Source organism: Marmota flaviventris, chromosome 7 (assembly GCF_047511675.1).
Source record: "Marmota flaviventris isolate mMarFla1 chromosome 7, mMarFla1.hap1, whole genome shotgun sequence".
In the NCBI taxonomy this organism is placed as follows: domain Eukaryota; kingdom Metazoa; phylum Chordata; class Mammalia; order Rodentia; family Sciuridae; genus Marmota; species Marmota flaviventris.
In genome coordinates this window covers 105,056,682-105,080,839 of record NC_092504.1, presented here as the reverse complement: position 1 = coordinate 105,080,839, position 24,158 = coordinate 105,056,682, and the positions used below count along the sequence as shown (strand labels likewise).

At 31.5% G+C, this 24,158-nt stretch overlaps 1 protein-coding gene across 1 annotated transcript in view; it reads left to right on the top strand.

Annotated features, from left to right (window-relative positions):
* The window catches only part of Ccser1 (coiled-coil serine rich protein 1), a 660,775-nt gene extending 637,392 nt beyond the window's left edge, over positions 1-23,383 (top strand). The window contains exons 9-10 of the mRNA XM_071614850.1: positions 10,846-10,923; positions 23,143-23,383. Of these exons, the coding sequence (XP_071470951.1) occupies positions 10,846-10,923; positions 23,143-23,202 (138 nt within the window). The 3' untranslated portion in view covers positions 23,203-23,383. The remainder of the gene's footprint in view (positions 1-10,845; positions 10,924-23,142) is intronic.
* Positions 23,384-24,158: the final 775 nt, after the last annotated feature.

The window sequence follows — 24,158 nt, the reverse complement described above, 5'->3', positions numbered from 1 at the left end:
ACTGATGTCTTAGATATTACAGTGACAGAACCAAAGCTGCAAGCTGTTTCCTAGTTACAATGTCCCTCATAGTTTTCCTGTTTGGTGACTACAAGTCCACTGTTACTATCCTGAAATTTCATGTTCTTAGCCTCTAAAGAACCTTATTCAAAGCCATCACCTTCACATTTCTAAATTTAGCTCTACATAATTGACAAGAAGATTAAATTAGAAGAAATGGATTTAGTCTGTCATAAGTACTAAGTAAATCAAATAAATACTTGCTTAATCCACCATTAGTGAAAACTTTGTTGGTGTTTATATGTAGTGCAATGTGCTCTAAAAACTTTGGAAATAGAGTAGCAATGTTAGAATTGAAATGTAAAGCATCGTTTAATTCTGTTTTAAGAAACCCCACCTGCTTTGCATTGAGAACATTGGATAAGGGTATCTAGATACAAATATTCCTCATAATTTGTCTCTAAAGACATTAACATTAACATTTTACATTTGGTCAGTCTGTTTCTTTCTTAAGTGACTTAAACACTTCTTAAATCTTAAAATATTTTTAGTTTGTGCAATCTTATAAATTCTATAAATTTAAAATATGCTATGTAATGAGTTAAGCTTCATTTCTTGTAAAAATCACTTACGAACCAGTCTGAAAGTGGTCTCTGGGGGATGGCAGATGTCAGGCAGTTTTTCTGGCTCTGTCATCATAAGATCCAATGAAAATAAATGTTTTCCAGGTGTTTGTTTTATTTATTTACTGACATTTCATCTTTCTGTTTGCTCTTACTATACTGACCATTTTTTAACATATAAACATAACATATAAACATTGTACTTTTCTACACCTTTTTAAAACCTGACAATGCTTTCCCTGAGGTGTGTTGACCAAAACACCTGAAAGCACATCTCAGTAACAGAACTAACATTGGTGAGTCCCAGGCCAACCTTATAAATAGGGGTTTACAGAATGTGTCTTCATATTAAGGTTATAAATCATGCTTTAAAAACCTGTTGAATAAAATTTGCTCTATTCTCCTCTCTTGGCAAATATACTTTGCTAGTAATTTGGAAAAAAAAATGTTCAAATTGCACATATTTGAGGGACTCCATAGCATTCTGTACAGGTGCTTAGCAACATAAAGAGAGCAGACCTTGGCTCTAGCCATACCTAGCCTCAGTCTACCACAGGTTCTATCCTTCAAAGTCTTATGAACACATGTGTGATCCCCCACATACCTCATCAACCAGATACTCATGACTGATTTTTGAATTGACCCTTAGGACGACTTACCCAAATATACTGTGAATTTGGCACTCAGTGCCAGTGTTCTGGATATCTGGATATGATGTGGAAGGAAGGAATAATCTGTTATTGGGACACTTGCCTAATCCTGGCAGAATCCTGTCCACATAGGTGGAGGCATGGGACATGGTCAGATCTGGGTCCGCTAACACAGATGCTTCCTCCAAGTCAGATGACATTACTGAACAGTGAGCATCAGTACTTCTTGTTTAAATTTCAATATGAATTCTTGAAGCTTAGTGATGGTTGCGTAGTATTTCTTTTTATTATTTGCCCTATATTTTTGTTATGTTAGCAATTTCCCATAACAAAAACTAATATCAATGTTACTAAGCAAGAGCTCTCTGCAGCATGTACACCGAAGCCAATATTATAGCAAAGGTTTTTGAAAAAATAGTTCTTATTTTTATTCCTTTTTTGTGGTGCTAAGGATCAAACCCAGGGCTTGGCACATGCTAGGTAAAAAGTCCTCTAAGAAAGAACTTTATTGTAGGCCCATGAACAAGGCGACAGGCTCAAGTCTGTCTGGAGTAAGAAGAAATGGAGGGAAATAAGGGGTTGCTTGTCTTGGTAGAATAGCCCGTACTCAGTAGGCAGTCTGGCTAGAACTTGCAGATATTTTCTGATTGGTAAGTTTCCAGGTTTTCTGTTGTTCTGGTCTGGTTAGAAGTGTTTACTGTTCTTTCTTCTAGGTCCAGGAGTCTTGTTCTTGTTCACTGGGTTCTTCTCATGGGAGATTTTTGTCAAATTCTTAAGGTCATTTTAGGTTAGGTTCTCTACCAGCTTCCTGAAGAACATCTTTATCAGCTTTGGAGAGGAGGGAATTTGTTGATTGGGGGCTGAATTTCATTAATAAAGTTTAACACCTACTTCTGTGTTTCCAGAAATTTTAAGTTCTGTTTAAGGAGGTTTGTTTGCTTGGCCACTGTTGTGCTGCTTTATAATTCTGCTGATGTTTTCAGTGATATCTGCTCATTAAATGTGGGTGAAAATAATCAGTGGTATCTGTGTAGTGTTGCCTTTTCATTCCTGAGTTTATCCTTGGCATTGCTTTCACGTAGCAGTTCCAGTGATTTTTCTCTATAGTTTTTTTTTTCTTTTTCTTTTTCTATTTGATTGACCACTGACATTAAAGTCCATTACAAGATGATGTTCAAATTGTTTTTGGCACACCTAATTTCTAGCTTTAAACTGACTCAGAGCACTGTGAATTTTCATGTGATAAAATTTAAAGGTTAGCTTTCACCCTCTTTTAGTGTCAGATTTTCAACAATTCCTCTTTCCATAAGCATGAACTTTTAAGCTTCATAACTTAGGATTAAATTTAGGAATATGCTATTTGAAGCATATTTTTAACCTACTATTTGCCAAATTTTGCCAATTTGGAATAACAATTCAGATGCATTTTCCCCTTCAGTTTCAAAGTTCATACCACAGTGTTTAATCATTATCACATAATTTCCTATATTAACTTCTGATATAGTCATTGGGCAAAGGTTTAGAGCTTGATACAATTCCATTTATCTATTTTAACTATTGTTTAGTGTGCTTTTTTTAGAGTCCTGTCCAAGAAAATCCTTGTCCATTTCAATGTCCTGAGATATTGCCTGTATTCTTTTAATAATTTCATAGTTTCAGGTCTTGCATTTAAGTCTTTAATCCATTTGAATTGATCTTGTCTCTGGTGAAGAGACAGGAGTTTAGTTTGATTTGACAAAGCCATTTGAAAAAAAATGATTTTATGACAATCATCAACACAAATAATAAAAAATTCTGGTGAAGATGTGGGATTAATATTAATACAACCACTATGGAAATCAGTATGGAGTTCCTCAAAAGACTGGGAGTAGAACCACCTTATGACCTAGCTGTGCAACTCCTCAGTATTTATCCAAAGAACTAAAATCATCATGCTTTAGCAATACATGCATATTCAGGTTTAGCAGCACAATTCATAATAGACAAGTTGTGCATGTTAATGGACATATGGATAAAGAATATGTGGAATATATACACACAGTGGAGTTTTCAAAGAATGGAATTATGTCATTTGCAAGAAAATAGATGGAACTTGAGAGCATTGTGTTAAGTGAAATAAGCCAGACTCAGAAAGTCAAGGGTCATATGTTTTCATAATAAACCAGACTCAAAGGGTGATGTTTTACAGCATGGTACTGGTACCAAAACAGGCGGGTGGACCAATGGTACAGAATAGAGGACACAGAAACCAATCCACAAAACTACAACTATCTTATATTTGATAAAGGGTCTAAAAGCATGCAATGGAGGAAGGATAGCATCTTCAACAAATGGTGCTGGGAAAACTGGAAATCCATATGCAACAAAATGAAACTGAATCCCTTTCTCTCGCCATGCACAAAAGTTAATTCAAAATGGATCAAGGAGCTTGATATCAAATCAGAGACACGCCGTCTGATAGAAGAAAAAGTTGGCTACGATCTACATACTGTGGGGTCGGGCTCCAAATTCCTCAATAGGACACCCATAGCACAAAAGTTAATAACTAGAATCAACAAATGGGACTTACTCAAACTAAAAAGTTTTTTCTCAGCAAAAGATACAATAAGAGAGGTAAATAGAGAGCCTACATCCTGGGAACAAATCTTTACTCCTCACACTTCAGATAGAGCCCTAATATCCAGAGTATACAAAGAACTCAAAAAATTAGACAATAAGAGAACAAACAACCCAATCAACAAATGGGCCAAGGACCTGAACAGACACTTCTCAGAGGAGGACATACAATCAATCAACAAGTACATGAAAAAATGCTCACCATCTCTAGCAGTCAGAGAAATGCAAATCAAAACCACCCTAAGATACCATCTCACTCCAGTTAGATTGGCAGCCATTATGAAGTCAAACAACAACAAGTGCTGGCGAGGATGTGGGGACAAGGGTACACTTGTACATTGCTGGTGGGACTGCAAATTGGTGCAGCCAATTTGGAAAGCAGTATGGAGATTTCTTGGAAAGCTGGGAATGGAGCCACCATTTGACCCAGCTATTCCCCTTCTCGGTCTATTCCCTAAAGACCTAAAACGAGCATGCTACAGGGACACTGCTACATTGATGTTCATAGCAGCACAATTCACAATAGCTAGACTGTGGAACCAACCTAGATGCCCTTCAATGGATGAATGGATAAAAAAAATGTGGCATTTATACACAATGGAGTATTACTCTGCATTAAAAAATGACAAAATCATAGAATTTACAGGGAAATGGATGGCATTAGAGCAGATTATGCTAAGTGAAGCTAGCCAATCCCTAAAAAACAAATGCCAAATGTCTTCTTTGATATAAGGAGAGTAACTAAGAACAGAGTAGGGTCGAAGAGCATGAGAAGAAGATTAACATTAAACAGGGATGAGAGGTGGGAGGGAAAGGGAGAGAGAAGGGAAAATGCATGGAAATGGAAGGAGACCCTCAGAGTTATACAAAAGTACATACAAGAGGAAGTGAGGGGAAGGGGAAAAATAATACAAGGGGGACAAACGAATGTCAGTATAGGGGGCAGAGAGAGAAGAGGGGAGGGGAGGGGAGGGGGGATAGTAGAGGATAGGAAAGGCAGCAGAATACAACAGACACTAGTATGGCAATATGTAAATCAATGGATGTGTAACTGATGTGATTCTGCAATCTGTATATGGGGTAAAAATGGGAGCTCATAACCCACTTGAATCAAATTGTGAAATATGATATATCAAGAACTATGTAATGTTTTGAACAGCCAACAATAAAAAATTAAAAAAAAAAAGGGTGATGTTTTAGCTCATATGTGAAAGATAGAAAGAAAGGGGAAAATGGTATTTATAAAATTAAAAAAAAATTAAAGTAGCAAGATCAGAAGAGTAGAGAGAGAACTGGGATTGGGGAAGGAAAGAGGAGAGAGAAAGAGAATGTAATAGGTGTGGAATTGACCAGATTATGTTATGTGCACATATGAATTTATCACAATGAATTCTGCTACTTTTTAAAATCATGATGCACCAATTTAAAAACATTAAGGCTTAATATAAAAAATCAGTTTCACTAGCTTGTCATGATTTTTTTCTTGTTTTTTGTTTATATCACATTTCCTCCTCTTTAATACTTTCTTGGTGCCATGTGCTTGATACAAATGCAAATGTAAAATGTGCACAAGTCAGTGGTACCTATTTTTTCCCTCTAGCATTCAATAGAAATATATTTTTGATGAAATTTAAATTAAAAATCCTAAGAGATATTAAATAACAACTTTTTATATGGAAAGCATGTATTGTGAAGACAGATTCTATCACTACCCAGTGTATAATACTTACACACTCCTGACCCTATTCTAAAAGCTTAAAAAGAATATTTTCTCTTCTTTAAACTGATAATATCATTGCTATTGAAGGATTTCATGCCTCTTCAAAATTTGTTTTTACTTGTTTGCTTTTTCACATCTTGTTTCCAATTTTGAGTTATAGTGCTACATTAAATTTATCATTCTATTTGTAACCCATGCTCCAAAGTGCATTACTGATCATATTTATAGTAATGGGTATTTCGTGGAATTGTAACCTTTAAAGGAAATACATCAGTAAATATTAAGTAGTCTTAAAGTGTTTCCAGAGAAAAGTAAAATAACTTAATAGATCCCCAAAAGACTATGGGTAGGGTGAATATCAAGAACACAGCTTTATTAACCAGCTATTATTACTGGCTGTGAAGTAACTATAAAAACCTCATGTTTGGTATGTTTCTTTGCATATATGATTTGGAGACAGAACATTTGTAAAGCTTTTCCAGAGTCAGAATATAGAAAGGGAGCCACAGTTTTTTAAATTATTATTATTTTAATATATTTTTTAATATTTATTTTTTAGTTATAGTTGGACACAATACCTTTATTTTATTTATTTATTTTTATGTGGTGCTGAGGATCAAACCCAGGGCCTCGCATGTACTAGGCAAGCACTCTATCTCTGAGCCTTAGCCCCAGCCCTGGCACCACAGTTTAAGGAGAGAAAAATTAGGTTTTCATCTTTTTTCCACTTACTGTCTTGTATGATCTTTAGGAATTGATTTAATCTTACTAAGAATAGATTTCTTATTCTTTAAAAGTGGGAAAATACTATGTAAACAAGTAATATATATGTATATTTATGTGTTATATTTATTTATTTATTTTGCTGGTACAGTGCCTGGCATAAAACCTGCAGTCTATCAATGGAATCCATTATTATTAGTAATATTTATAGTGGTAAAGATTACAGAAGGAAAGAAAATGTGAATATAATCAAGTAAATGTGTAACTCATATTTCTTTAGCTTTATGCAGTTATTTATGGTAGTTGGATTTTTTTATACAAATAGTTATTATATCACATTTAATCTCAAATAAAATAACTTGGAAATTGCTGAGAAAAAACATTATACTTTTGTTCAAGTAGCAATATTGTGTAATATTCAAAATTTCCACATTCAAAATTCAGGACTCAGATCACACAATAATTTATCAGCAAATATAACATCGTGAAATTTCTTTTTCTTTCGATTTTGTAATTTTTTTTCATGAACACTACTGTAATAGTCTTTTTTTTCTTTGTTTTACTGTATATATTTTATTGATCTCAATTAAGAAAAAGAATCCCAAAGATATCGTTATTGTTTGAAAAGGGAAATTTAAAGACAAGTATATATATTGTTATGGGTATAGATTTTTAATTTTTAATTTTTGTTACTTAAGTCATCTATTAGAAGCTTATAATTACTCTCCACATTTGAATATGGCACACATATACATACATAATACATAATCCAAATATATAAGAAAAAGTGATAATGACTTTTTGATTGAAAATGTATCTGTTTATTTATGTCTAAAAATAATCGTTTTTATTTAGGTATTTTAAAAATATATGTATTTAAATATGTGTGTGTCAAGGCCCTGGGTTCAATCCCAGCAAAATAATAATAATAATAATAATAATAATAATAATAATAATAATAATAATTAATGAAGTGAACAGAGAGCCTATGGGCCTATGGAACAGGAGCACATTTTTACCACATGCACATCAAAGAGAGCACTAATCTACAGGGTATACAAAGAACTCAAAAAACTTTACACCAAAAAAACCCCAAATAACATAATCAATAAATGGGCTAAGAAAATTAGCAAATATTTCACAGAAGAAGATATACAATCTATCAACAAATCTATGAAAAAATATTCAACATATCTAGCAAATAGAGAAATGCAAATGAGAACTACTCTAAGATTTCATCTAACTCCAGTCAGAATGGCAATTATCCAAAAAAAAATCAAGCAATAATAAGTGCTGGTGAGGATGTGGAGAAAAAGGTACACTGATTCAGTGCTGATGAGATTGCAAAATGGTACAACCACTTTTGAAAGCAGTATGGAAATACCTTAGAAAACCTGGAATGGAACCACCAATTGACCCAGCAATGCCATTCCTCAGTCTGTAACCAAAGGACTTAAAATCAGCACACTACAGAGATGCAGCCACCTCACTCAACTCACAATAGCTAACTGTGAAAACAGCCTAGATGTCCTTCAATAGATGAATAGGTAAAGAAACTGTGGTACATATACACAATGGAATACTACTCAGCCTTAAAGAAGAATAAAATTATGGCAATTGTGGTAAATGAATTAGAGAACACCATGCTAAACGAAGTAAGCCAATCCCCAAAAAACACTTATCTCTGATAAGTGCATGCTGATCCATAATAGGCAAGGGGCAAGGGGAAAAGGAAGAACTTTGGATTGAGCAGAGGGAAGAGAGAAGAGGGGAGGGATAGTATGAGAGGGGAAGATATAGAATGATATGGACATTATTACACTCACATATGGGTATGAATGCATGAATGATGTAACTCTATAGCATATACAACTAGAGAAATGAAAAGTTGTACTCCATTTCTGTAAAAAAAAAAAAATTAAAAAAAAGATTCTGTTTGTGCTTGTTTGTGCATGTAGTGGTTGAAAAAAATATGGAAACATCAGTACTATATTCAAATCAACTGTCTCAATTATTACAAATAACAACCTACATTTTTAAATCTTAATAAAAATTATACCATGGATATGATTAAGACAATAAAAAAAAAATAAATATGTGTGTGTGTTTGTTGTAGAAGGATAATAATACCTTTATTTTATTTATTTATTTTTATGTGGTGCTGAGGATCAAACCCAGTGCCTCACACATGCTAGACAACTGCTCTTCCACTGAGCTACAGCCCAGCTTTCATTAGGTATTTTTAAAATTATTGTTGTTTTGCTTTGATCAGGATACTGGTTATGAAGCTATTTGAGTTTTATATTTATCTTTTTTGAATTTCCTTAGACTCATTACTCAGGCCAATGAGGCTGACTTTACCAGACCATTCCATTTGCTATCCTAGGACAGAAGCCCTTAACAATAAAAATGTGAGGTGAAGCATAATGGAAACTTTTACTAGCTATTTTCTCTTGTTCTTGAATTTATACACAAAGTTTATATACTTATGGAAATTTACTTTTCAGATGTTTATGATTCCATCTACCTCAAAAAATAGATAATCAAACTTTTCTGAGCAACCTTTCAATGATAGCAAACATTACTGCTTTCTGTACCTATTTTTAACTCTCCTTGTTCTTCTCCAACACCCTTCCTAATATACATCTGAATAAACACAATGTGCTCCTGCTCACTTTTTAAATAATCTCTTTTATAGTTGTAGATGGACAGCATGCCTTTGTTTATTTTTTTATGTGGTGCTGAGGATCGAACCCAGTGCCTCACACATGCTAGGCAAGTGCTCTGCCACTGAGCTACAGTCCCAGCCCTCCTGCTCCTTTTAATTTGGACAATGCAGCCACATTTTCACTTAAATTTTTTCAGACACTTATCAGTTTTACCTCATATCACATCTTGAATTGTCTAATCTAATTTTCATTTTTGTCTGAATAGCTGCACTAGAATTTTTATGACTAAGGATATTAGAAAGTATGAGACATTAAAAGTACCTATAATATCTCTTTTCTGTTTTACAATAAAACAAACTCTGTTTACCTAAATTATATTGAGAATTCATTCAAAATCCCAAGTAATCTTGAAATCCCAGAACTGAAGGAGTGATGTGGAGGGGAGGGAAAGGGAAACCAAGTGAGGAAGCAAGGAGGAAAAAGTGAGAGGGGAAGGAAGAAACTTATGTAATTGGAATTCTGGAGTGAGATTTTTGATAACTACTGAAAACCTTGGGAAAATTGAAAGTAAATTGTAATTTTTTTTGTTTTGTTTTGTGTTTAATCATTAATGTATTATAAAATTATTTTGTTAAGCATTCAGAAGAAAAGAAAATGAAAGGAATTTTCCTTTAAGTGAAGTCTAAACATAGGCTAGTCAAAACAAATTCTTTGGGAACTTTCTCAAGTTAAACTTTTTAAGCTGCATTTTCTCTCTTTAAAATGGATGGTAATAGAAGCCAGGCTGGGTGGTATATTCCTGTAATTCTAGCTACTGCTGGAGGCTGAGGCTGGAGGATTGAAATTTCAGGGCCAGCCTGGACAACTTGGGAAAAACCTCATCTCAAAATTTAAGGACTGAGAATGTGACTCATTAGTCACTGGGTTTAATTTTTAGTGAGTGTAGGAGGGTAGCAGGGGGAAGAATGACAGTAGTAACCCAACATGAGATGTGGTCATGAGAGAACAAATCTCTCAGCTGTAAACACATTACATAATAATTAAGTCCCTGATCCTGTTTTATTTTATGTAAAGGTTTTGGAATGAGAAAAGAAGCCCACACACCAAAATCCAGTTAAATAAATGGATCAAGAATTAGTACCCTTGCATTTGAAATATGAAACCCCAGACTTCCTTCATGTGTTCCTCCTCTTACCCAGTTATCACAGGGTTGGGGTAGTGTCAGTTCCTTAAAAGACAGACATCCAAATGTGTAGGGATTCCTAGAGAGAATTAAGAAGCATAAAATTTTTTACACAAACTAAATTGAATCCTATGGCTCTCTCATGTATTGAAAATGCTTTGAAATTTAAATATTTTGAAATGATTTTGTTGATCTCATATCAATTTAGTTATGAAAAAAAACAGCTAACACAGGGTCTGGGATTGTCGTTCAGTGGTAGAACACTTGCCTAGCATGTTTGAGGCACTGGGTTTGATCCCTAACTCCACATAAAAATAAAAACAAATAAAATAAAGGTATTGTGTCCATCTACAACTAAAAAAAATTGAAAAAAAAACAGCTAACAATATAAACAGGTGGTCTTAGATTCAAGCAAATTGTGTCCAACAATCAACTATGACTTTGACTCCATATCTTCTAGACTAGAAAGAAGAAAACATACCTAAGGTAGGATAATTGTGACGTGAAAATTAAAGCTATCAATATTTAGGCTGATTTGAAAACCACCAACTGTATGTACACACTGAGAAGATCATGAATTGCATACTAATCATATTTTAATAAGTATTAGTATAGAAGCACATGACTTACCAACAATACAATTATTTTTTTCATTTTGCAGGAAAAAGTTCAGCATTTACAGAAGGCTTTTGCTTCAAGAGTAGATAAATCTACACAGACTGAACTTCTAAGCTGTGATGTAAGTAGCTATGTAAAACCATTTTTATCTTCTTTATTGGTATTCAGACCTCCACAGCTTATTTACCTCTGCTGCTGCTGTGTCTATGCATTGATTTAACAGGATTTAGTGGCACAGCATTCGTTTTTTGCTCTTAAACAATCCCCAAATACCTTCCAGAACTAAAAAAGATAATTACAGGCACCAACTAGCATAGCAATGTGTTATTAATGTTTTTAAACCAACATCTCTAATACATTCGTTTGGGTTTGTGAAATTGCAGACATGTGGAAAATACATACTAGAATATTAGGGCAATTTATTTTTAAGAAAGTGCTAATTTATTTATTAACAATTTAATAAAATTCTTATGTCTGCAATCGCCAAGGGCCAAGAACATTATTTTTTACATGCCGAAACACAAAAGGAAACACGCCTTTACAGAGAAATTTACTCTATATTTTGGCTGTTGGACTTCAGAGCAAGAAACAGAAAGTAATTTAATTGAAAGTATTTTTTCTTAGTGTGAAATACTTGAACTCTCAAAATAGGATAGTAAAACATGTTTTAATACACATTGCTTCTAATAACACTGGATGATTGTGACAATCTTTGATATGAATACCCATCTTTTCTTAAACACAGTTATGAAATTCATATTTTGCCTGAATTCATAATGTTAAACTTTCCTTCAATGAAAAATAAAGGAATTTTCTGTTATTTTGTGTCTAAAACTTGAGAGAACCGTCTCTTCTACTTAAAAATTTTATTTATATTTTTAGCATTTTTGACAAAATAAGTAGAACAGAAATAATTTCAAGTTTTATGAAGATGTATATCCTATCTGTGTATCCTCACTGTATGAAATAACATAAAAGTGATTGTTACTTTTCTGTTGCCTGTACACTATATTAATATACTGTGTTAATAAAGTTAATATAGAACTACTTGTTTTTGAAGGAAAAAAAGAAAGTTTTAAGTTCTGACACAAATTGTTTTCAGATACTTATAGACTTTATATTTTTTTTTCTAAAAACCATTAAAGTTATGCTTCTTTTTTGAATTTTTCTATCACATTGATTTTAATGTAAATTCCTGTTTTATCTTTTGACCACAATGCATCCTGATTTCTAGCATTACACATTATTGAAATGATGTTGGTCATGATATTTATTTATTTATTTATTTATTTATTTATTTATTTATTTATTTATTTATGGGCAGAGTACCAGGGATTGAACTCAGGGGCACTTGGCCCTATTTTGTATTTTATTTAGAAATGGGGTCTCACTGCATTGCTCAGCACATCAGCCTCCCAAGCTACTGGGATTACTTACAGGCATGCACCACGGTTACTGATCTGGTTATTATTTTTAAAAGAAAAATTTTTATTGAGTTTGAAGAGAATTTACTACAAGTTATTCAGTATTTATCTCTTTTGGAAGATGTTTTGTTTCCCATCGAAAAATTTTTCAATACCTATTTGTATATCAGTACCTAGAATATAAATCCAAATGAGTTTTAGAAATAACAATAGCCCATGAATTTACACATCTGCACATCAGAGAGTTTTTCAGTAAGAACAATGAAACTATAATTCCCACCAAATTATATTCCAACAAAACAGGTGTTACAGGTTTTCTTAGAATCCATCTATTTCAAATCCCTCCGTTTTTATGTAAGTTGATTGAATTCCACAAAGGTGAAGTCATTTGTCCACTACCACATAAACTTTGTGAGAGTGTGTACTCTGTGTAAAAAGTAATATGTTCTTAAAAGAAGGAAAAGGAAACACACTGTGCATGTCAACTCAAATATTCCATTTTAATCCGTTCAATGAAAAGATGTTTGGGAGACTGAATTCTAACTTCCTGAATGACTGAACATGAATATAAAATGCAACACTAGCAGTGACTACATGTGAAGATTGGTTACTGAGGAATGGATGATACTTCTGGGGAAACAGCTAAGCTGTGAACTGTTATATCCTAACACTGTAGCTACCAGCAGCCTCTTATGAATATGCCCATCTGTGCCTTATACTTTTCTCATTTCTACAAAATTTCTTATGTCAACAGTGTTTATATTTCTAAACATGTAAATAAAAATGAAAAATTAAACCATAGAAAATAGAATTCCTCCTAAAATATTAGTTTTTTCTAGCTTGTTTTTATAAATGACTGTAAAAGCTTAATGTATTTGACTGTATTGAATTAAGGAATAATTCTTTCTTGGCAGTGAGTCTTTAAAGAACCCACTTATATAAGTCTATATTATTATTTGAGTAGTTGTTTAAAATAGAATAGGAATCTGTTTTAAAGATTTCATGTTTCACATTTCCTACTGATGCATTCAAAGGCATATTAATCAGAATCAACAAATAAAAATGTATGAAGGCAAGTGGATATAACTTTATTAATAGGGCATTTTGTATGTAAAAAATTGGGGAGGGAAATATTTTAAATAAACAAGTTATAAATATGTAAAATACTTTAAGAATGATGAGTTACATTACTATTTGGAAGTATGTGATTCATCTATATTATAATTTCTCCCATGACCAGAAGACATTTAATATACTTCTAAAATATTATTGAATATTTCTACATAAAAATAAAAATTTATTAATTATTCAATTTCATACTGTTTTATATTTTTGATGTATATATTTATATTTTGATTTTGATTTTATAATTTTATTTTATAATCTTGTTTTAATGTTTCATTTTTAATTTTATATTCAATTTTTACATTCAATGTTAATTTTCACAAATATAGTATATATAGATATGTGTCATATCTATTTATAATTTAAAAGCAGTGCTTAAAAGAAGAAAAGGAAAAATCTTGTAGAAATCTTGTTCATTATGACTGGTAATTATATTCCCTTATCGAATAAAGCTTTCTTTAGCTGCCAATATTGGCCATAAACTGTTCTTTACTGATCATTCAGGATAATGTTTCATGGGTATAAATGTTAGCATATATGAGACCATGAGACTACGAGTCATCATAAATATCACTATTTAAAAAGATCATTGTTGCTACACATTTTGAATAAGGTACAAAGAAAAATTTACTCACTAAAAATCCACTGTAGTGAGTAAATTTAAAGGTCTGTGCAGTAAACTTCTGTCCTAAAAAGATTTATCAGGAGTTTTGAAACTAATGTTACTGTACAATATGCTCTGATTTCTAAAGCACCTAGTACAATTTTTTTTATAAAACAAATTAAAGTGTCTCAGCACAGGCCCATAATTATAATACTTCTGTGATGATGAAAATTGTTAAATAAATGATGAATGTGTCTTAAATAATCAATGCCAATTTAACCCTGTTCACCTTCCTCTGTCTGCTCAGGCTTAGTTTATTGAAAGATCAAAGAATAATTTCTTAGGTGTCACTTTGTTATTAAAACATGATGGAAGATGAATAGATATACTCAAGTAGCAATGTTGCCCATTATAAAATTACATTAACAGGCAGGGAAGATTTTTCTGATTGCATCAAATATATATATATATATATATATATATATATATATATATATATATATGCTTCAACATAGCACATATGCTATTCATAAATATTTTATAGCTTGAATTACTGAAAATAACTTTTGATTAGAATATTTAAGAGAAAATAGGCAAAATACTATAGTGAAGAACTTACATCCTGAGAGGAAAATTCCACTACTTTTATTAATTTAACATGTTAATAATAGTATTTTTCTTGCTTGTTAGGTTTTATAGAAGATTTTTAAATAAATTTTATTCTTTTAAGTATAAATTTTCCTTTCAATTAATGTATAACTTTGACTGAATAGCCACAAAAATCTCTAAATTTCTGTTTAAGCCAAGCGTGCTAGTTTTAAGTAAAGAGATTTACTACTTTCATTGCATCAACTTTTATTATTAGTGTTTTACACTGATATTTAATGTTCACTAGTCTTGAACTTGAAAGGTATTATTCACCTTTTTTAAGTGCTTTGAAGCTATCAGATAGTTCATTAAATAGTAAATTATTATTAATTTATATTAGTCTAAATATCATTAGTGGTTTTTATGTGTCCCTTTAAAATTGGTCAGATTGTGGTATCACACAGTCAGGTCTAAAAAAATCATGAATCAATTTTGTAATGGATGTTCATTCCTTTGTTTGTTTTTCAAATATTTTAATGTACTTTCCAAGTGATAAGATTTGCTTCACAGGGGCTGGGTTTTTAGCTCAGTGGTAGAACACTTGCCTAGCACATGTGAGGTACTGGGTTTGATACTCAGGACCACATAATAAATAAATAAAAGTATTATACCCATTACAACTAAAAACTATTTTTAAAAAGATTTGTTTTATAATTATTGCTTCTATTTATAAGTTAGGAAAATAAAAATAATAATAATAAAATGTGTATGCTTTATGAATGCCCGTATTGACAAAATTCTCAATTGCAATTTTCTTTGTATTTTGCAATCTCTACTACTTTTATTAGATTTAATTTTGCATGTGCTGTGGCACAGGGTATTATGGGGAGTTCTTAAAAATATGAAAATAGTTTATCATGTCCTATTCATTAAAAAATAAAAATGATTAGCTTTATTGCAATTGTTTTATTAGCTATTAGATAGAGAAGGGACTATTTTTTGTTATGCTAATATTTATGTTAGCCTTTGCATTAAGCCCAATTCTAAGAACTAAATCACTTTCAATTAAAGCTCTCTCATCCAGCTGCTGATAAACTAGTTTATTAAAGCTTTCTATTTAAGTTTCATTCATTGCTATCATCTTTCCTGGCATTTGTTAGGGGAAAAAAAAATCTTTCCACACACTTCATTTATTTATATTCATTTATCTCAGACATTTCTGTTTATTTTATAAATTTTAAAAAATCAAATTTATAAACTGAGCTACATTTTCTGAGTTTTTTCTTGGACATTATCTTTCATATTACATTTAAGATAACTTTTAGACAAGAACATTCATTAAAAATATTAACATGATTATATGTCACAGACATGTAACAGGCATCTAGGCTTAATATTTGTTGAATTAATGCATGGATAGATTTTCGAAAGTAATGTTCTAAGGGCATCACTTTTGAATATCTATTCATGCATTAATTCAAAAAATATTACTATTTCTCCTAGGAGCCGGTTTCTTCTCTAGGTATTTGGAAACATTCTTTAACAAAACAACAAATATTCCCACATGGAGTTTGCAATTGCTAAGGGCATACTTACATAATAAGCATGATATAATAAATAAGCAAATTATATAATACATTAGAAAGTGCTTACATGCAATGTAAGAAAGAAAAATACATGAGGAAATGATAATTGGGAGTGTATCAGGTAGGGGTCAGGACTATGATCAAATTTGAACAGGGTGATCTTAGTAGGTTTGAGGATGATATGTGAAATTTGAAGGAGGTGAAGTAAAAATCATATTTAATTAAAAAAATTGTAATGTGATACATGAAAATTCCTCAAAGCCCCTCAGTCAGTAACAGATTGCTTTACCTTTGCCACATCCCTAGATAAGAATAGTCACCTTCATTTATAGGCTATGAAGTGTGAAAAAATGCATTCTGTACTATTAAACCTAGAAATGGATCCAGCATATCAACAGACTCATGCTTGAAAAACACAGCCCCCTGAGGGAAAAATGACACTCAGGCCTCGATGTATATTCACTTGGCAAAAGCACTGAGGAGAAAGCTGGGCAAGATCAACCACAGCATATATGCATTTGTTTTTATATGTTTATTTGGTTTTGTACTGTTTCCTCTTATCCTTCCTCTTCTTCCTTATCCTCCTCCTCCTCCCTTTTTCTCCCTCCCACTTATGTTCACTTTGCTCTCTTCTGAATATGCCATTTAACAAGAGCAGGCAAAGTTGAATTTATATACATAGTCGTCCTTCAGTATCCAAGAGGGATTGATTCTAAGAATCCCCATGGGATACTCAAACCCTCAGTGTATATCCTCTTATATACTTTAAATCATTTCTACATTACTTATAATATCTAATAACATGTAAATGCTATGCAAGTAGTCGTTAAATTATATTATTTAGGGAATTATAAACAAATAAATCTGCATATGTTTAATACAAATTTTCTGATTATTTATGATCTATTGTTGGTCGAATCTGTACAGACAGAACTTGTGGATGCAGAGGGCCAACTGTCCTTTAAATGTATAATCAACCTCATTGTATATCAGTACTTTCTTACTGTAAGATGTGCTAATAAAAGTACACAAATATGAAAATAACTCAATAATTATTTAGTGACATGAACTAATAAATAAATGATTAATGTTTTCACAGTACTAAATATCTATGAAAAATCAGTATGCTTTGATTTATTCAGAAAAAATCATACAGATGAGGATATTGCTGTTATATTATCATTCTATATTACTTTTTATATCCAACAATTACTTGGAAATGATTACCATATGCCATTTAGAAAACTGCATAAAATGCAGATCATCATAGCAACCAGTGATTTTAAAACACAAGTGCCAATATGTGGTTGCTCTTATAGCATCACACTGGGAGCTTCTAACTCGTATCTTTGAAGCCTGGTCTTCCCTGGAGCGTCTCCAGATCTTGAATTCAGTGATGACTGCATAGAATGAGTACCAATTAACTGTCAACATATTGTTAAGAGAATTTATGATTGATATCCTTGTAGGAAAAAAAAATAGCAAGCCTAGATGTCAACTATGAAAGTTTTTATAATCATGAAAATATTCATTAAAATGAAACAATGAAAGCACACAGGGAAGGAGAAGATAGGGAAGGAGAAGATAGGGAAGTTGATGGTCAACGTGTATAAAATTTCAGTTAGGAAGAATAAGTTTTGAAATTACACAGCTGAGAGAGCATAATCAACCCTATGTACTGTATATCTTAAAATAACTAAGAATATTTTATCACAAAAAAAGGATGAGTGAAGTGATAGATATGTTAATTAGCTTGATGTAATCTTTCCACATTGTGTAACTATATCAAAACACCATATTTTATCCCATACGTGTATGCAGTTATGATTTGTAGATTAAAAATGTGTTTTAAAAGTCTACATACAATAATATTTTTATATAAATTAAACTATTAACCATTGATATTTATAGAAACTATGTTGATTTAGGGGTAGTATTGGTAATAGAGGGGAAAAAAAACATATATATTCATTGAAAAAAAATGTTTCCCAGTTTGTCTAATTCCAAATCATAGACTTCTACTTGTATAGGAAATCTAAATTTAATTCCAAAATATTCTAATATTTCCTTTGAATTTAGAAGTTTTTTCCAGTAAATAGTGTGCTAAAGGGCATTGCATAATGAGGCCATTCTGAAGGAAGTTTTGCTCCTCTTTGGGGGAAAAACACAAAGTATAGATTCCTAATTTCTCAGTGCCTATTTACGGTATGTTATGCAATCATAGCTAATTAGAATAGGTATTAAATAGTTCTAAGACTTTGATCAGGTACAAGTTTAAAGTAAATCTCTGTGGATTTATTTTATATGAATTCTTTGCCATCAAAAATGCTATTTTCTTTTGATATGGTCTATATTCAGAAAAATCTGCAAAAGCAAATTCATCTTTGAAATATGTTTGTATATTTCAAATTATATATATTTTTGAAATATATTTGTATCATTTCAAATTATATGTATTTGATATATATATTTCATATTACCTCAAATATGTGTGTGCATGTGTGTATGCACATCAAAATGCATACTCTGTAAATAAACAAATACAAAGACACACAAAACTGTATGATATGACATAGGACTACAAAAAAATCTACTTTATTTGCTATATTGTTCATATTATAGAAGTTATTAGGCATGAATCTATTAATTTTTCTATGAATATAATAAGATTTAATGGAAATCATACTACATTAATGTGTAAAATGGTTGCTTAAATTTTAATGTGATTAAACCATATTTATGCAGCTATTGACTGGGCATATTTATGGCCCAACTTCATAATACTTGATAAAAATTACTTTTAAAGTGGCTTATTTTAAAGACAATAGTCAAATTTAATTCTAGAAAAATTAATCTTTCAACAGGCAACAATTTTAAAACTATTAGACATTCTAAAACAATAATAGTACCAAATTTACCATGTTATATGTATGACAGTTATTTTCTTTTTCACGCTACTCTGAATCCTAGCTTCTCTGTTATATCATGGCTGAGTCTTTGTTTCAGTGGGCTGTCAAATTTAATTAATTAATTTTTCCCTTCAGCTTTCCTGTTTAGTAGAACTCTGTTCTCTTTGACAACTCTACTGGAGATTTGTTTAGGAACACAAAAAGGGATAATTTCTGTAAAGACAATTACCCCCTTAATGGTTTTTGTTCATCAAAAAGGTTTTCAGATATTTGATTCATGTTTTGGGATGTAAGAATACATGGTTTAGATCTTTTGCCAGTGAAAGATCTGATTTGATTTTAGGGGAAAAAAAAACAAAACACTGAAATATTTAGATAATTAGTGTTTTGAAATAAAGATGCAAAATGATTTGATAATTATAATTTGATGAATTTTAAATAACCAGAGAGCACTAAAGGGAAAAACAATTTTATAAATGGCTTTATGTTGTAATCCCAGCAGCTCAGGAGGTTGAGGTAGGAGGATCCCAAGTTCAAAGCTAGCCTCAGCAACTTAGGGAGGTCCTAAGCAACTCCTCAAGACCCTGTTTCTAATAAAATATAAAAAAGGACTGGGGATGTGGCTTGGTGGTTTAGCACCCTGGTGTTCAATCCCTTGTACCAAAAAAAAAAAAAAAAAAAAGCTACTTAGAGGTCTTTTGTAATTAATGGGAAAGTTACAAGCACTAAGTCTGAAAGATAAACTTTTCTTCTTTGCAATAACATCAGAAGTATAGCTTACTGTTGTGAGTTTTGAAATATGGAACTACAGGAATTTATGTTTTACATAAACCATAAAATAAGCATGATTTAGATGATGTGATTGTGTGGTCTTCTACATTTCTAAAAGCTGTTTTTCTTCCACCTTTCCCTTTTTCATATACTAAAATAAACATAAAAACACTCAAAAACTCATACTCATTAAGCTTGTCCACTGGAAGACTCTAAAACAATAGCTAAAAATTGCTGACCTGAAACCATTTCATGTTTACAAGCCTAACTTTCATTGTGCATGAAGCAAACCTAGAGGTGCATGGATAAAAGATTTGCAATTCTGTGCAACAACTGATATGGTACCTTTTTAAAAGAAAATGCTATTAAAAATCAGGTAACTTTCTCCATTGGATTGAAGAGACAAAATGACAAATGTAAACCTCCTACATGCATTCGCACATGCACGCACATGCACACACACGCTCACAGAAAGCAGCCGTGAGCACTCCATTAGTGAAACTAGGTGAGGGCTATGTGGGTATTGATGGCACATCTTCCCATTTTTCTTAGGACTTAGAAGTTTTCCCATTAAAGGAAAAGTCTTCCCTATTTACAGGAAAATTAAAAACATGCACAGTCCTGGACTAAATCTGGAGTTGGGCAGTCCAACAGTAACATGTATTTGTTGGACATTTGAGGAAATTTTAACAAGAATTGCTACTAGATGAAACTTATTAACATGGGCAAATAAAGGTCATTACAGGCAGAGAGAGAGAGAGAGAGAGAGAGAGAAGAGAACCCAAGTACAGTAATGTAAAAAACATCATGCACTATATGGTCTTATTTTGGAAAAAAATAAGTAAAAATTAATACACAAAGGTTGTTATAGTGATCATCTCTGTTTGGTGGTATTTTGTTTCCTCCCTTAATGCTTATCTCTTTTTGTCACATTTTTCAATGAACATATGTACCTTTAAAATAATAAAATGTAATATCAGTGTAAAAATATATTTTTTAAAAAAGCAAATTCTTGTTGCTATAAGGAATATGAAATTATGTTTGTATGGGTATTTAATTTTTGAGAAAACAAATATTTGAGTCTTCTAAAGTAAATTATTAAAAATAAATGCTAATTTTTGGAGAGTATCTAATATGAAAATATATTGAATGCATTATACTTTAAAGCTCACAAATATTAATTTATTTTTGGCTGATTTTCTTAATTTATAATATCCCCAGAGCAGTTAAACATAAAAGGAATCCTATTTTTCAATTATCATTGTTAATATGGAGTAGTCAGTGAAAGCTGTTTATTATCTTTATTTCCTTGAAGTCCTCTTCATATTCTGGCAACTAAAAATAACACAGAAGTATCATACTTGTTCACCTTTCTTATGTGGCCAATCCTAGAACATTATAAACTTTTATGGAAAGAAAAATGTTAGTATCATGTATTTTAGTGACATTTGTGTCTTTGAACACATTCAACATATTATGGTATTTTTCCCTTCATTCTACCAGCTTTTTTCAATTATATTAAAAGATGGATTCAGGTTAAAATTTTATGTAATATATGAATAGTAGGGAACTTTGAAATGTACTGGAAACTGAGTATCCTGATTTTTAAATTACATAAAAGAATAGAGGGATATATTCCCTCTGACTTTTCACATTTATTCAAATTGCATGTGTACAACAGACACTGAATAATAGGCATCACCTTAATGTTTATGTAGTCTTTTATCTTTTAAATAATTTTTATTTTGTAGGTCTTTGTATTTTAAAAATAGAATGTGTTTGGTTTTCAAATACACACCTACCTCTGTGTGTAACATGTGGTTATGGTCCTGAGTGTATCATCCCTTGTCATTTATAGTCACAAAAAATATGGTCCAGGAACTGATAGTATAGAAGTGAACAACAGACACGCAAATTACCTGTTTACAAAAGCCTCTTATTATGGTGAATAAAGACAAGCAATGAAAAAAAAAAGAAACTAAAAAAGAACTGTAAACAGTGATAAGGACCATTAAGACAGAAAGCAAGAAGGTGAGATTATGAGCAACAAGGGAGAACAGAAGGGGCTAGAAAAGCTCAGGAATACCTTTCTAAGGATCTTGCACTTGAGATAGAGCTGCAGTTCACATAACCACAAAGAGCATCTTGACAGCAGAAATCAGATCACCAAGAATGATGGCCTTCCAGTAGTGCCTGGTGCTTTAAGGCTTCCTCACATTGGTTTTAGTTTGTCTTCTTACTTACAGGTCTATTTCAATCTATACAGCACTATACATAAACCTGTAAATAAATGAACACAAGTACACAACATCATGTTATGCTTGTAATTAAACTCACACACATACGAAATTTCTCAGGAAGCTTTAAAAGACAAACCACATTCCTCTAACCAGCATGCATGACTGCTAGAATACTGCCCTTTACTATTTATGTGATTTTATCTCTTTCTCTTCTCAAACAAAACTGCTTCCACCTAAACTGCTTCAGTAAAGACTGCTATTCTTTGTTTCAGTTGTTTAGACTTTATTTTTGAACCGTTTTATCTCTTTATCAACTTTCAGTCATATTTGACCTACCTTCTTACATTTACCAGACATATGTATTTTTATCTTTTTAAAATATTGACATGTCTTATATTTTGACAACCTACTGCTACATAGGATGATTCATCTTTTCCTATATTCACTTATATTTCTCCAACAAAAATTGCACATTCCATGCAAGTGGGCAGCATACTATTCACTTCTTAGATATTGTATTTCTTTTCATACATATTACCTTTCAAAGTGGAATTCTTTTTAAAAATAGAGTGAATTATTTTGAATTGTTTTAATTACCTGTTACAGTTTTGATGAAGTTCAGTGATTTAAGGATCATAATAATAATTGCTGCAGAATAAAAAAAAATTTTCTTGGAGTTTTGTATTTAGGACTTTGAATGGTAACAGTATTTTACAGAAATATCAGGAGAGCCTTGTGAGATTTACCTATTATTTTATTTTCTTGAAGTTTTCTATTTGAGGAATGCATTAAGAGTTGAGTGAAATTGTTATTTTTGAACCTACATACAAAGCCAAAGAAATAAAATATTGCTTATTTTCTTCTGTTTTCCATATTATGTTTTGTAGTAAAATATATTTAATTAGAAGTTGGGAGTTTGTAAACATTATTAATATATTCTTTACAAATATTAATAATAATTTTTACTAGAAAAATCATTAACAATGGTTTTATGTTGGTCTGTTTTTATTTAAATGTTTTAAATCTTCATTTAAAATTTCATTTCATTTTATTAATTTATCATTCATTTCTTTTTTGTTTTCTTCTTTTCAAGGCCCTGTGGAATCCTACATGCACTGAAGTTTTATTTAAACCAGTACATATTTCAACCTAGGCTAAATCATTATTTGACCACAAGAAATGCATTACTAATCTGTGACATTAAACAATGAGTAAAATGAATTTTTCTATTATTCTATATGTTAACTGTTTCTCAGAATATGTGATACAAAAATGTTTTCATTCCAGATACTTTATACTTTTTGTATTTGTAAATAATCACACAAACTTTTGATGAAGAGTCAACTAATATATGTCTGTTTTATTCCTATTCTATTTTAAAAACAAAAATATACTTTTATATAGAAATTACTTCTCTATGCAAATATTCTAAAATGTAATATTCCACTTGGCAGTAAATGTTGTTACTCAACCTTCTCATCCATATCATTTGTCTCTCTGGTGATAGTTTTCATTTTTTTCATCATGTATTCTATGAAGAGTAGATTAGTTTGAAAACATTGCCTTAGTTTCTCCCATCTTAGTGGGAAAATTCCTACTGAATAACTAATTTATCTGAAACCTCTTTTCTCTTGTGTTAATATAAAAATAGTGTTTTCAAATGGAATATGTATTGAAGAGTCTTAACTATAGTATATATTAAAAAAAAAGAAATCCTACTCATAACCTTACAGAGTTGAAGAAATGCTTATTGGCTACTGACCTCACACTGAAAGATGTTTCTTTAATGTGTCATAAAAGGGTTTCTGTATCCTGAACTTGGTATTGCTCCCCAATTTCTTTTGTTTCCTGTTTACTGCCTTTCTATAATAGCTCATTTTAGTTATCAAACAGCCAGGTGGCTGCAAGGCACTTCTGAATGACTCACTGTTGTGGGAACTGTGCAGGACAATAGGAGAGCCAAAGAGCTCAGGACAGGACAGCACATTTTCTATTTCACATACAAGCCATGAAATAGCCATGGTTAATGATGGTAACATTCAGAAATACACAATTTATTGAATTATTTGAGTTATTATGTAACATATAATATGAATAATCAGATGCTGG